Source organism: Lycorma delicatula, chromosome 2 (genome assembly GCF_047948215.1).
Source record: "Lycorma delicatula isolate Av1 chromosome 2, ASM4794821v1, whole genome shotgun sequence".
NCBI classification, from domain to species: Eukaryota; Metazoa; Arthropoda; class Insecta; order Hemiptera; family Fulgoridae; genus Lycorma; species Lycorma delicatula.
Genome location: NC_134456.1, coordinates 52,036,906 through 52,052,669, shown reverse-complemented (window position 1 = coordinate 52,052,669; position 15,764 = coordinate 52,036,906). Strand labels below are relative to the sequence as shown.

General features: G+C 29.1%; 1 protein-coding gene across 4 annotated transcripts in view; it reads left to right on the top strand.

Moving 5' to 3' along the window:
• Positions 1 to 15,764, top strand: part of LOC142318799 (glycerophosphocholine phosphodiesterase GPCPD1-like) — a 151,947-nt gene that overhangs the window by 56,222 nt on the left and 79,961 nt on the right. For all 4 annotated transcript variants that reach the window (XM_075355293.1, XM_075355294.1, XM_075355291.1 and 1 more), the window contains one exon: positions 9,920 to 10,086. In XM_075355293.1, the coding sequence (XP_075211408.1) occupies positions 9,920 to 10,086 (167 nt within the window). The remainder of the gene's footprint in view (positions 1 to 9,919; positions 10,087 to 15,764) is intronic.

The following is a 15,764-nucleotide window of genomic DNA, read 5'->3' as shown; positions in this document are numbered from 1 at the left end:
AAATCTTAACTAGAATTCTATACAGAAGATTTGAGAGGAGAGTGGAAGAAGTGTTAGGAGAAGACCAATTTGGTTTCAGGAAAAGTATAGGGACAAGGGAAGCAATTTTAGGCCTCAGATTAATAGTAGGAGAAAGATTAAAGAAAAACAAACCAACATACTTGGCGTTTATAGACCTAGAAAAGGCATTCGATAACGTAGACTGGAATAAAATGTTCAGCATTTAAAAAAAATTAGGGTTCAAATACAGAGATAGACGAAAAACAATTGACAACATGTACAGGAACCAAACAGCAACAGTAATAATCGAAGAACATAAGAAAGAAGCCGTAATAAGAAAGGGAGTCCGACAAGGATGTTCCCTATCCCCGTTACTGTTTAATCTTTACATGGAACTAGCAGTTAATGATGTTAACGAACAATTTAGATTCGGAGTAACAGTACAAGGTGAAAAGATAAAGATGCTACGATTTGCTGATGATATAGTAATTCTAGCCGAGAGTTAAAAGGAATTAGGAGAAACAATGAATGGCATAGATGAAGTCCTATGCAAGAACTATCGATGAGAATAAACAAATACAAAACAAAAGTAATGAAATGTATTAGAAATAACAAAGATGGACCAATGAATGTGAAAATAGGAGGAGAAAAGATTATGGAGCTAGAAGAATTTTGTTATTTTGGAAGTCGAATTACTAAAGATGGACGAAGCAGGAGCGATATAAAATGCCGAATAGCACAAGCGAAACGAGCCTTCAGTCAGAAATATAATTTGTTAACATCAAAAATTAATTTAAATGTCAGGAAAAAATTTTTGAAAGTATATATTTGGAGTGTCGCTTTATATGGAAGTGAAGCTTGGACAATCGGAGTATCTGAGAAGAAAAGATTAGAAGCTTTTGAAATGTGATGCTATAGGAGAATGTTAAAACCAGATGGGTGGATAAAGTGACAAATAAAGAGGTATTGCGGCAAATAGATGAAGAAAGAAGCATTTGGAAAAATATAGTTAAAAGAAGAGACAGACTTATAGGCCACATACTAAGGCATTCTGGAATAGTCGCTTTAATATTGGAAGGACAGGTAGAAGGAAAAAATTGTGTAGGCAGGCCACGTTTGGAATATGTAAAACAAATTGTTAGGGATGTAGGATGTAGGAGGAGGTATACTGAAATGAAACGATTAGCATTAGATAGGGAATCTTGGAGAGCTGCATCAAACCAGTCAAATGACTGAAGACCAAAAAAAAACTCATAACCCTGTTGATATGTATTACTAAAATAACATGCTAGTAATCAACATTTCGATGCCTTGAGACAAGTGTAGCACAGGTTTCTGTCTGCTGCAAGGTTTCTCAATCACTGTGCAAGGTTTCTCAATCTTTCTGTCTCAGCAAGTGCTTTTTTATTGTAGAACTACTCAGTACTTAAAGTGAATTTAAATCACCCAAAGCTCAACCATCTGAGCTTCTGACTCAACTTAGAGCAACATAAACTTGTCCTTTTGCAAATACTTTTTTCCCCAAATCTACTACAGTTCTGTTTAATGTTATGCCTTGCAATTTGTGCACTGTTACAGTCCACTTAAAATTAAAAGAAGCATATGTCTTTTACATCTCCATATCCATTAGTAACTTGAAACGTTGTACTTGTTGGTGTAATAGGTACACAACAACCACTTTCAGTTTTCATTTTTGTACCTATTGTTTATCAAATTTTATTAATATAGCTTTTGGTAACTAACTTCTTTCCTGTCAGTCCCTTCGTAGGGCAGGCCATATGAATTTCTGTACAATTCCTATAGCGCTGTTAACTAAGCAATCATAAATTGATATATTACGGCTTAACATAACTCTTGAACCCTCTGCCAATTGTATATTATGCAGCAGGCCACCACAGTTATTGACGTCTACCAGAATAACATTCCTGGGGGCAGTTTTCCCATATGTTGCAGCTTCTTGTGTCATAATATCAATTGTGTTATCAAATATCAAATATCAAATGTAAACTATTTGTTTTTGATAGCATATCAGTCATACTGAGATTATATTCGACTAATTTAATAGTTGGGAATATATTTTATGTCCCATGTCATTTCTTTATCTCTTGTGTATGGTTAGCTCACAAAATGAAAACTGATGCCGCAGACTTATTTCTGCTTCACACCAAGGAGGTTGAACAAAACACCAATTAACTTTGACTGGAGGCAGCTGCCTTATATCACCAAAAAGAAGCACATTATCTCCGATAAATAACTTATTATTAATCAGACACAGAAAATTATTAAAAAAAAAAAAAATGGAACCAACATCAAAATGCACTAAAAAGTAAGAAATAATTTCTCCCAAATAATTAATTAATTACTTAGACATGTTTTTGAATCTATATTTCATCGCCAAAATACATGATCATACTTAATGTGGTACTTGAATGGACTTGTAGATTGTGAATATAATACGTAATAATCGCAAACAGAAAAGCATTCAATTTCACATAAATATGAATTCCACTGATGTAATATTGGTATTGGTTTTATATGTAGTATATATATATATATATGTAGTACTATAAAACAAATTTGTATTATACCTAGAAATTAATTTTGCAGAAGCAGTGCTGATACAAAAAAGTGTCTGAGGAATTAACTAAGTATTTGGATGAAATTATTTCTTACTTTTTAGTGCATTTTGTTGTCGGTTCCATTTTTACTTCCTTGTACGAAGTAAAGGAAGTATTGTAATTGCAAAAAATTTTGGTTTTCAGATTTCAATGGAAATATCCATTTTGACCATCCCTGAGTGTTTCGGTGTGATATCTGTACGTACATACATACGTACGTATGTATCTTGCATAACTCAAAAATGATTAGCCATAGAATGTTGAAATTTTGGATTTTGGACTGTTATAACATTTAGTTGTGCACCTTCCCTTTCAATTGCAATTGACTCTACCAAAAGTGTTCAAAAAAGCCCAAAATCCAAAAAATCTGGATTTTGAACCCTTTCTTATGTGCAATAATCTCTAATTGAGAGCTTTTCAATGATATACCATAAGTGGTACTTATTTCATTGGTTCCAGAGTTATAGCCAAATAAAATTTTAATTAATGAAATATTTGGGTCTTAGAAGGGGAAGGCAGATCGGTTCGATTCCGACTTCATATACATATATTTGTTTGAACTTTTTTGTGTTTTTTCTGTTAACAAGTTTTTCCTCTTTTATCATAAAAAAACAATTTTTTACATTTACTCACTGAGGGTGTACTTTATAAAAAAAATGATGCAACTTATAACCTGTAAAATCTAAAAAAAAATTATTGGAAATATTTTTAGATATTAAAGAAGATTTTAACATCCAAAAAAATTATTGGAAATATTTTTAGATATTAAAAAAGATTTTAACATCCCTCCCACAAACAATTTTTTAATTTTTGTATCTGTGCAAGCTAAGACAGCATCAATCTATTCAAAAACATTTGAAGAAAAAATTTAATTATTTGATAGAATGCTAAATATCCTCTTAAGATATTTTAAATATTTTAATAGGTACTTGTATATCCTTTAGGTAAAAACAGATTCTGTAAGATTCTAACACTCAGGGTAGATAATACAAATTTACTAGGGATGTCATGGTTTTTTTAAAAAGAATTTCTACATATAAATAAATACATGTTTCTACATTTAAATACATACATATTTCTATTTATAATAAAAACATGTTGGATAAAATAAAAAAAACCCTTAATTTTTTTTTACTGATAGGAAAACACAGCATGGTTCATATTTATTGAATTATTTTGATTAAATAAAATTTTTTAACTTAAATGAAATGTAGTGATAATTTTACATGTTTAGTAATATAAAAAAAACTACTATACGTACATGTTCTTTATTATTTTTGTATGCATTTATTATCCACATGATAAAATATAAACAGTTTTATACCATATAGCATTTAATAAGTAAATTTCAGTTGTTTGGAAAATGTGATTTTACAGATAATTGATCTGTGATTTGTAACTATACAATTGAGACTTTTCAACAGTAAAGAAAGTGTAAAAGATGCCCTTACTGGTAATTTCAAAGCTTATATATCATTAAAACACTAAAGAACATAGTGGAACAATATTTTTAAATCAAGATTTTATTTTCATAACAACATTATACATAAGTTATATTGGTTTGGTAACAAACATAATTTCATTTTACTATACAAATAAAGTCATCTTGAAGAAGATCATGGTTTTTTTGTTTTAATCCAGAATTATGTTTTCTTACTGCCAAATCTCATACATCCCAAAACGTCAGTACCAGGAACTAAATGTTGTGTATTTCTTCTGCTCCACAGTAACATTTAAAGTTATTGCAAATTAGTCTTCTATAGAAGTTTCAGGTAAAACCAGTTTCGCTCAACCAGTATGTTTGGATAATTGATGGAATAAGATATTTGATTTGAAAATATATTTTCTATCATCTGCCATTTTTAAATAGGTAGTAATGTTACCTAACATTGCTGAAATAATGGACAAAATAACAAAATTTAATGAGGGTAAAGATAATATATTAATATTGCATATTTTTTAAAAGAAGTGCTTTATCATTATTACATGATAAAATATGTTTGATAAGAATAGGATATAAATATTACTTTTTTTTTTTTTTAATAAGAATGATTCTCTTGAGTTATCTTTGTACTTAATAAAATTTATTAATAAATGTGTGTAAGTTTGTGAGGTTATTTGAAAGAATATGTGTGTGAATTACAATATAAATACTGAATATGAATTTGATAGTTCACCCACTCTCTTATTACTGATTTTGAACATATAATTTTATAATAAAAATATGTCCACTAATTACTATCTTTTTGCTGAAAGAAAAGTTGATTTTGTAAAGGTGCAGAGTTTAATTGTTAAGAATTATGTGTTATAAAAAAAAATTCTCAACTTCTTTGTTTCAATATAAATGTTTAATTTTAATGTAAATAGTTAGTACCCACAACTTAATGACTTAGTGGACAATTTATCAGTGTCATACACTTATCAGGTTTTACACTTACCAGTTAACCTGTTTTTATTTTACTTTTTGTTGAGTAATTAAAAAGTCTGCATACTGCTGATAACTTAGATTAGTTTTAATGATTAAAAAAATGTGGAGGTTCTAATTTGGCTAGTGTGTATACATTTCTTAAAAAAGGTTCAAGCTGTTTTATGTACTACTTTAAAATAGCTTAATGGAAGATTTTGTAAGTTAAAATAATATTATAGTTTGATTTCTAATATTGAAAGTGGTTTTACATAAAAATTCAAGAAAATTAGTTTGATAACTTTTAGGGTAAATAAATACATATTCTCTCATTGTATAGAATCTTTGTATGTGTTTAGAGTAAAAGTCTACATACTTTTTCTTAGTTTGCATTCTTTTTCTCCCATAGTAATGATCTCTATTAACTCTCTTTTAAAAATATTGAACCCAGATTATGCGTTCTTCTCACACCTACTCCAATTTTTGCTTCGTGTAAAAGATTGTTCATGTAATATAGCTAATTTATGGATTAATATACCCTCCCAGTTGAAACCACATTTCATCTATAAAAAAACGTAATGTTGAGGACCTACGGAGTTATGATCAATAAAACATTTAAACAATTTACAATAATTTAGCCTTTTTGAATGATCTGTAGATTTCAGTTCTTGAACACATTTTACTTTGTAGGGGAAAAGTTTCAGTTCCTTTCTTATAGCTTTATGTACAGTATCAAGTCCGGTATCTTGCTGCTGTGCTAACTTGTGCATTGACTGTGATGGACTTGCGACTGTAGCATCCAAAATATCAAGCAGCTTCTATTTGTTTAGTTTAGGTGGTCTTCTACTTGATCAGTTCAACAGAGCCTGCTGCTTGAAATTTTTCGATAAAGTTTGAACTGCATTGCAATGAACAGGCGTATTAGGAAACTTTTCAGAAAACTTATGCTTCACTAAATCAGTACACTTGTTACTTTCATGAAATACGTGTTCAGTGGGAAAGCATTTAAGTAGTGAGAAAGCACTAATGCATTCCTCTACTGAAAGAACCATTATGTTTCACACAACTATGATTTTGATAAACAAAACAACATGAAATGAAACAAAGCACGTTCAATCACAACTCAACACCTGACATCTTGGTTTATTACTGAGCAAATCCCAATGAACCAACGAGGCAACAAACCTAATGCTGAAAGAGCAAATTGCACCACCTAATTCTAAATCATACCGCATAGTGACTTTTTGAATGTATTGTACTTAAATGATTTCTGTTACTTGCAGAAATGAAAACAAATATAAGATTGTGTACAACCTTTCATTAATTATTTTAAAAAATGTATCATAAAATATTATTAATATCTCAGTTCAACAGAGCCTGCCGCTTGAAATTTTTCGATAAAGTTTGAACTGCATTGCAATGAACAGGCGTATTAGGAAACTTTTCAGAAAACTTATGCTTCACTAAATCAGTACACTTGTTACTTTCATGAAATACGTGTTCAGTGGGAAAGCATTTAAGTAGTGAGAAAGCACTAATGCATTCCTCTACTGAAAGAACCATTATGTTTCACACAACTATGATTTTGATAAACAAAACAACATGAAATGAAACAAAGCACGTTCAATCACAACTCAACACCTGACATCTTGGTTTATTACTGAGCAAATCCCAATGAACCAACAAGGCAACAAACCTAATGCTGAAAGAGCAAATTGCACCAGCTAATTCTAAATCATACCGCATAGTGACTTTTTGAATGTATTGTACTTAAATGATTTCTGTTACTTGCAGAAATGAAAACAAATATAAGATTGTGTACAACCTTTCATTAATTATTTTAAAAAATGTATCATAAAATATTATTAATATCTCAAATAAATAAAATATGAAAATATTGTATCAAAGTATTATCACTGTAGTTATTGATTTTGATTTACTGATTACTGATTTACTGATTTTGATTTTTTACTTATTATGACAATTGCATAAAAAATACTTAAGAGAATTTACTCACAAACACAAAAATGTATGTTTTCTATAGAATTACACATATCTAATTTAATTGAGCTTTTTAAATTCACATGTTGAACCGCCAGTTATTTTATTATTTAGGTGACAGATGTTGTTATTATCTAAAGATTGTTGTGTTCCAAAAATTTAGTCCAACACTGCATCTGCATTTGTATACACAAGATATAAAAAAAGATATTCAAAAAGTTCCTTTAATTCCCTCGTGTAGTGTAAAACATTAATCGTACTTAGAAAATGTTTTGTAACATTCATATGATGTCATGGTTCATATATGTCATGGCAATAGCCATATCTCACATGTTTCCTGTTTTATATACTGTAAACTTCCGATTATCCACAAAAAAAAAATCTGGAAGAGGATTGAATAATCCAAAATCATAGCAAAATCATGGTTGATCCAAAAATAATATTTAATAGAGTAATATGTCTTAAAAAACCTACTACTGCAGTACAGTATTTTCATGCACTATTATATTAAGGTGTAACAGTAAATAATACAAATTATATACATTACATTACATGACGCTATTATATAGCTGGTAAAAGTAATATCCAGAAGTTTATTCAAAATATGTGTTATGTTTAAATAAAAATTTGTTTAACATATTAAACAAAGTTTGTTATATAACAAACTTTCACTGTCACTAATACTGTACATAGATTCAGTAGTGCTATGATTTTGCATTAATAAACACTTATTAAAACTACAATAGCTAATAAGAAAAGTAATAACATAAATATTTGTAAAAAAAATTATAATTGTGGATTTACTCTTTCAGATATTTTTTTTTTTAAATACGTAATTGACTGTTGTTTTGGTATCTGAAAAAATTTCCTTTTAATTAAACTTTGTAGTTTGTGAAGCATAATAAGATCGCACAATGAATTATCTTATCATATCCGTGATGAACTACAGTATAGCATTATCATATTCAAAAAAAGCACACATATAAGTAACAAATGAATAAAGGAGTAAAAACTATCACAGAATGATGAAAAAACTTAACATTTTTAGCTTCTTTATAAGTTTTTAAAACTTTATTTTTTTTCAGAGCACCATTGTCGTTAAGCTGCAACATGGCTAAACTGCTTTTGAATAATCAGGAGTTGACTGTACAGCAATACTAAAGCTGTTTTTGTTGTATACATTGCAGTGAAAAAGTTAACAATCAAATCATTTACAAATGTCAGATTTTTAGTGTTTCTTAAAAAATCAGTCAGAAACATTAATGTTGCTTAACAATCATGTAGAAATTCAGAAATGAAGAAAACAGTGATTTATGATCGTCATAAATGTTTTATTGAAAGTTGTGTTAGTATTGAAGATATGCATCCATTCATATGGGTGTCTGTCTGCTGTGATAAATGAAGAAAATGTAGGAATATTAAAAATGTTCAAAGTGATAGAAGAAAAACTGTCAAGCAAATAGTTGGAATATCAGTCAGAAATTGCCACAGTATTTTGCGTATTGATCTGAGCATATAGTGCATTTGTCATTTCATTGTACCAAAAATGTAGTCTGCAGGTCAGAAAGACCCCCGTATGACACTGGGAGGAGACCTCATTGCAGTGGCTAATCAAGATTAATATCTTCTCAGCAAAATCATAACAGGAGATGTTTTTTGTGTGTTTGCAAATAAAATGGTCAGCCATTATTGTAGAAATCAACATCATTCCTACAGTTTACAGAAGCTTTGTTCAGGTAGGAGCAAAGGAAAGGTTTTGTTGGCAGTTTTTTTTTGATTCGCAGAGTATTGTTTACTATGAATTCATTCATAATTACTTTGTCATTACGGCATGCAGTAAGAAGGAAGCTTCCTGAAAATGAGAAAAAAGAATTGGATTCTTTTCCATGACAATGCACCAACACATCAATTTATGCTTGCCAAAGAGTAACTGGCGTGACACAATGTAAAACTGGCACATTTACCATACTCTTCTGACTTGGTACCAGCTATTTTTACCTCCTTCCTTGAAAATGTTCCAAAGGGAAAAGATACAAGCATAACAAGATGGCCAATATGGTTAAGTAATTTAGGATAATATCTCATAACAAGTTCCGAGAATACTTTCATCAGCTTTATAGATGTAGTGTACAGCTGTCGAAGGAAATTGCTGTAAAGGTTATGTACTCTAAAACCTTTTCATGTAAGCAATTTTTGAAAGATAAATAATTCAGAGAAATTTTTGTACCTACTTATTATGTATCCATTATTATGTTTACCTATTGAATACTTAATTGCAGTGAGGTATAACATTTGTGTGATCTTGTTAGCTAATCTTTTGTTGGGTAGAAATATCAATTCAAAATTTATTCATATTGTACAATTTTATTATAAACGATTTTACTATTATTACTTTTATGCACAACAATGAATGCTAGCTTTTTATTTAGCTCTTAAAAAAGATATTATGTATATTATGCACTATGTTTTCAATTACAATTGAGATTTTGGAGACAACCCTCTCTATTGTGCCCTCGATGGATTCTCTTACCCTGTATACAAAATTGCAATGTAATACTCATTCCTCTTGTGTCACTTGATGTGCAGATTAAAGGATTTGGGAATTTATCAGAAAAGTCTTGTTTATTGTAACCGATAGAATGAATATACTGAATCTTGTGTGTAAGTACATAATTCACTCAGCTGCAAAGTGCATTGTTCATATCTTATGTTTGTTTACAGTTCTGAAAACCTGATTTGTTTTGTATGACTGCATTTTGCCTTTGATTTCAATGATTTAGAAATTATTTAATTGTTATAGATAGTATAATGTTAATTCAGGATACTTATAATAGTCAATTCAAATGGAATTTTAGTAAAAGTATATATAATTAAGTATCACACATTTGTGTTTCAGAGGAAGTGATATGTTTTTTGGTAAAGCAATGTTGCCAAAGAATCATGATACAGAGTACAGGTATTGCATATGTGTTATTGTGGAACCTGAAATCAGCAAGCTACCATGTCCCCAGTTTGTTGTTAGACGGTGGGAGTCATTTTCTCCTAGAGTTATTAGAGCTTATGGTAAGCTTTTGTCATAACAATTTGTTTTGATTATTGCACTGATGCTATTATAAAGCAAATTATTATTTTGAATTAAAACTTTCATTGTTACTACATTATTCACTAGTTAAGAATTTTAACCTTTAAATAGCATTTAGTTCTTTATCTGTCACTTTGGCAATTCTATGATTCTCCAGTCTCAGGAAATCCATTACGATGGTAAATATTTAAATATTTCTTCAGTGTTATTTTAAAACATGTGCTATCTCACTTTATGGTATATGAATTATTCTACTGTATACTACACATGTTATACTTTATACAAATATATTAATTTTCTGATCAGTAAAATGTAAGTTTTTATGTTCAAAGGTTGCATCCCTGACAACATTATTATGATTAAACTTACAAACACAATGTAGTTGTTCTAATCACATGGAATAATAATTTTGCCTATATATCTAGTTTTTTGTTGTTGTTTTGATCATATTGTATGAAGTAGCCTCAAAAGATCCCAGAATCAGTGCCTTTTGTTTAAATAATAATGACAGCTAATTATTATTTCATAAATTATCATTGTTCATGTCGTGATATGACCATTGTTGAGTTCTTGTTCCTATTCAACATCAACAGTAACTGCTGTCAGTTATGTGAATGTGACATTGCAGTTTAAAATGAGCAGAGTTTAACTATTAAACAGAGTAATAATCCTCAGATTTCATAAGTTGCTTCAAAAATATTTGTCAAAAGTCATTAAATTTGCTTGAAAAGGATGTGAAATTTCCTTCTAACACAAAAATTTACAATTTTTTTTTCACTCATTAAAGAAAGATCGTGTATATTATACAAGAGAGATCAAATAGTTTAGTTAGACCAAATTATTTATCAGATTACATTTTATGAGTAATAGAAGTGGTGTAAGTCAAGAAGTAAGTATTTTGGGTAATGCATACAATGTCTCTGTAGCATCCATTATACTCTTTGAACCTTGTATCCACTCCTAATCATTAATTGACAGCAATTCAGAGAACTTGGGAGGCATTTCTTTTCTTTTGGTGTTTTACTACCTCCCAAAGTGAAACATTTCTATTTAAAAACAGCCTTTCTGAACTTTCTTATGCACCCTCTCCTTTGTGTGTGTGTATGTATGTGTGTTTGGCTCAAATGTTCCCTCTTAGTAAGAATTAAGTTATAGTAACTAAAGTTTCCTAATTCTTACTTATTGATATAATCACAAAATTAGAACTGAAAGGATTGAATGTAGGTGTGAGCCTATTGTGGTGCTGTGCAGGTATATTCATTTATTTACAGTTACGAAATTATGCAAGTCAAGGTCAAAATATAATGATTGTCAATGATGCATATTTAATTTTAAGTGTATTTAAATTATGTATATTTAATTTTAATTATTTTAAAATATGATTGTTACACAAAAATTTACAATTTTTTTCACTCATTAAAGAAAGATTGTGCAATTAAATTAAACAAGTGAGATCAAATACATAAGTAAACATTGTGATCTTTTGTTTAGTTAGACCAAATTATTTATCAGATTACATTTTATGATTGGTAGTAAAATAGAGGATTAAATTTTACTAGTTTTTACAATAAAGTTCAAAATTTCATTAAAAAAAAAAAAAATTCTAATTTTTTTTCTTTATAAGTTAGCAAGAAAATGCTTAAAGTTATTAGAGTAATCATAATTTTTGACTTGTCATTGAGGAAAGATTATGTTTAATTTCTAAGTGGAAAGTCAAGTGGTTTAGTAACATGGCTTTGAATGTAAGATCTAAAATTATGTATTGGAATTTCATTTAAAGTGATTGTTTTTCTAAGTAATGATAGTAATATCAGTGAAGAAATAAGTGTGAGAGTTTATATTTATTTATTTTTAGCAACAGGCTCATCCTCAGTTACAATCATTTTAGTTTTTTCTCTATGATTACTATTTTCAAACTTAAGAATTACTACTTTCAAAATTGTAAGGACTATTTCATAATCATTCAAATGTATCAATTATTTTTCATAAAGCTAAGATTATTGTTAATTAATTAGTTTTTTGTTATAGTATTTTTTTTCATTAGCTTATGTCATTCTTATTCTGTAATTAATTTTAATAATTTAAAGAAAATCCTTGAATCTAAATCTGATTATGTATTTTTATGACTTTCCTCTAATGCAGTTTACTTTATCTTGTTAGAAATATAAAATATTTTGTTTCTTAAATTGTAGTTTTTTTCTGTATCTTATAATCTATCCTAAGATGTAATAAATTTTTATTCTTCAAAAACTTGGATTTAGAATCAAGTAAAATGTATCAGTACTCAAGTACTGAAGGCTGTTGATGAAGTCTACTCATTTACGTTCAGTGCTCTTTAATTTCATTCTTGTGGTTGATTTTTGTTTATCCATGAATGATAATCGGCTTTGCAGCTTTCTACAGTACCATCAAGAAAATGTACAGGTTTTTTTTAATAGTTTTCATATGATGTTTGTGTTTATAACCTTCTTGCTTATAAACTTTTATTTATTTTTATTGCTTTTTGAGATACACCTCTTGCATTATTTTTATACATAGTTTCTAGTATTGTAGATGTACTTAGAGACTGATGTTGTATACCTTCCTCTTAAAAATATATTATTGGATGCAAATCACAAGCTAATAGTTTGTCAGAACTCATTGTCATGGAATCATCAGCCGTCAAGGAAGGATTTCAGATGATGGAAGAGATGAAAATTGCTTGTATGAGATCTGAGCTGTAGAGAGGTATGATTGAATTGTTTGTAGTTAGTTAAAGATCATGAAGAGGTTTTGTGTTGCATTGTAAGAATGTAAATAGGTACTGTCATGAATCAACACAATACATTGGAAAAATCATGCAACATTGCTTATAGTGAATCATATACCACAATTTCTTGATTGTTTCACAATAGAATTATGCACTGATTGTGGAACCCTGACAGTAGACCACAAGCAAAACTTCTTTCCTGTACAAAAACAAAGTATATGCGATATGAGTAGAAAAATCTGGTTGAAGGTCATTGTTATTTGTGATGAAGTTGCCGCCAGACCATGAGCTGTTTTTGCAATTCAGAGGTTGTGTGCAATACCTATGTCTTTTCCAAAGTGACATGGTCTATATAGTCATGGCCATGACTGTATGGCTCAAGAAGTTATCTCATTGCTCCCTGTATCATGCCAAAAGACTAATTTACTACCTTACTGTCTCATTTTATGTTGTACTGTAAGCATCTTTGACATCTAAACAGAAGGATTTCTCGTAAATTCAGGTTATTAGGTATAATTTTGTGAAGAAGTGAACATGAAATTTATAGAAAATGCAGAAAGAATATGGTGAATTGTATGTTCTCTCTAATTTTTCTTTTAACTGCACATGTCAATTTGTCATTTAGTGAAGATTGTCATTTACGCTCTGTTCTCTGTTCATCATTGTGCAAATTTTGCATGGTTTATTAAAGAGCTAACTCATCTTGATATCATTGAATTACTCATTGCGTATTCTGTATATAAACATTACAAATATGAGACTAAATTTCAACTAGTTTAATGTTTTTCAGAATCAAAAAATAAATCACAAACTGAATTTCTCATTCTAGTGATTGTCTCAGACATTATCAACTCAATAAATCAATAAATATTAATCAATAAATAAATTAATAAATAATATTAACAATAAATTAATCAATAAATATAAGATGGTCATTCAATAATTAATGAGACAATTGTCAACAGTGGAAAAGCTGAAAAATAGAATAAACTGAAACTGTCTGATATCCAAATTGGTACCCCTATCATTGAGAATATTATTTATTCAAAAAGAATTTACTTTATTGTAACTTCTTTTATTTATTTAAAAATGTTGGCTCTGTTTGAAATGTACTGTGGAAGAACAGCATGCTGTGAAATTATTTTCTGACGATTCAAAATCAGCCAAAATTCACTCATGGATGTTAAAAACTGTATTAACCATGTAAATTTTTGTAAGTGGATTGAACAGTTTAAATCAAGCAGAAAAAGTTTCATCTATTTTCAGTAATGGATAACCATTGGAAGTTTTGACTGATGCTTTGCAAAATCACATTAGTGATCTTATTCACAAGGACAGATCTTAAAAATTTGGGAAATTGCTGAATTTGTTGTGTGAGTATTGGGATTCTCCATTCCATTATTCATAAAAAACTGTATTACCACAAAACATATTCAAGGTGGATTCAAAGACAGTTGATGCAAAATCATTATTCGCATTTGTAAGAAATTTAAACTATGATTTTTAATGGAAGGTAATGTTTTTTTTTTTGATCACTTAATAACTTGTGATGAAACTTGGATTTATGATTTTGAACTTGAATCCAGACTTCAGAGTATGGAAATAATTCAAAACGTAGGTTTCATGCAGTAAATGCAGTATGGATGCTGTGTGGCAAAATGGTGTTTTGGGGCTATAAAAGTCTAATTTTTTGTGATTATTTGGAAGAAGAATGTGTAATCAGCAATGAATACTATTGTGGTGTGCTAGAAAATATATTGAAATCTGCAATAAGGAGGAAAACATCCTGATTTTCTATCAAAATGCATAATTATTCTGCATGAAAATGGCCGCGCTCCATACTGCTCAAAAGACACAGAAAGCTATTCAAAGGTTTGGGTGAGAGGATGCCACATCCACCTTAGAAGTCCTGATCTTGAACCTTTCAAATTTTTTGTTTGTTTGGTTCTCTCAAGAGTTTTTTATATGGAACGAAGTTCAGCAGCAATGAGTGGTCAAGAATATAGTACAAGAATGGCTTAAACATCAAGATGAACAGTTCTTTATCACTAGAACAAGAAAGCTCACAAAAAGATGGGATAAATGTGTAAATGTAGTCTGCGTTTATGTTGAAAAGTAGCATTAATTCATTGACAATGAATTAATCTTTATCTTAATTTTTTTGTTGTTTTATCTTTCTAGTCATTTGTCTCTTTAATTGTTGAAATGATCTTTTTATTTGTATATATCTTCCAAAAATTGAAGTTTTATCAGTTTAACTTACCTTTTAGCCTATTGCCTTCTAAATAAGTGTTACTATTTTTCTTTAAAAGAGATATTATCAAAATGGGAGAAGTTTAAAACTTATTACAGGTTAAGGGGGTATATCCAACCTCAAAAGTAGATGTTTTTATTAATTCTTCTCCTCTTTGACTATTTTGACCTATCAGCTTGAAACTTATTAATTTTTAATAAATTATTTACAAGGACTGGAAATAAATCACAAAAAAATTCTAAAAGGTTAACATTTTGTTAGAAAAAAATTGAAATATTAGCTTGATAACTTTAGGTGTTTTAACTACATTTTATGTCAGCTGGTGTAATTATTTCCAAAAGCTTGAAGATATTTCCAGTTCATAACTTTTAACTAGTTAACTAGTCTGAATATTTATTTTTACTTAAGAAAACACATTAATAAGTAGGTAAGAAAGAAAGAAAGAGGGGAGGGAGTAAAAGTGTATTATTAACTTTATTACTTAGGTATTGTACACTTTATTACTTAGGTGTTAAATGTTCAGCTTTACAACAATTTTGTAGGAGTTAAGCAGTATCAGTACAATCTTTTTTCTGTTCCTTTTTATGTGGATTCTTATACAATATTTTATTATTGATTTATTTTACTAATTAGAAATTCACTTAAGAATGGATGTT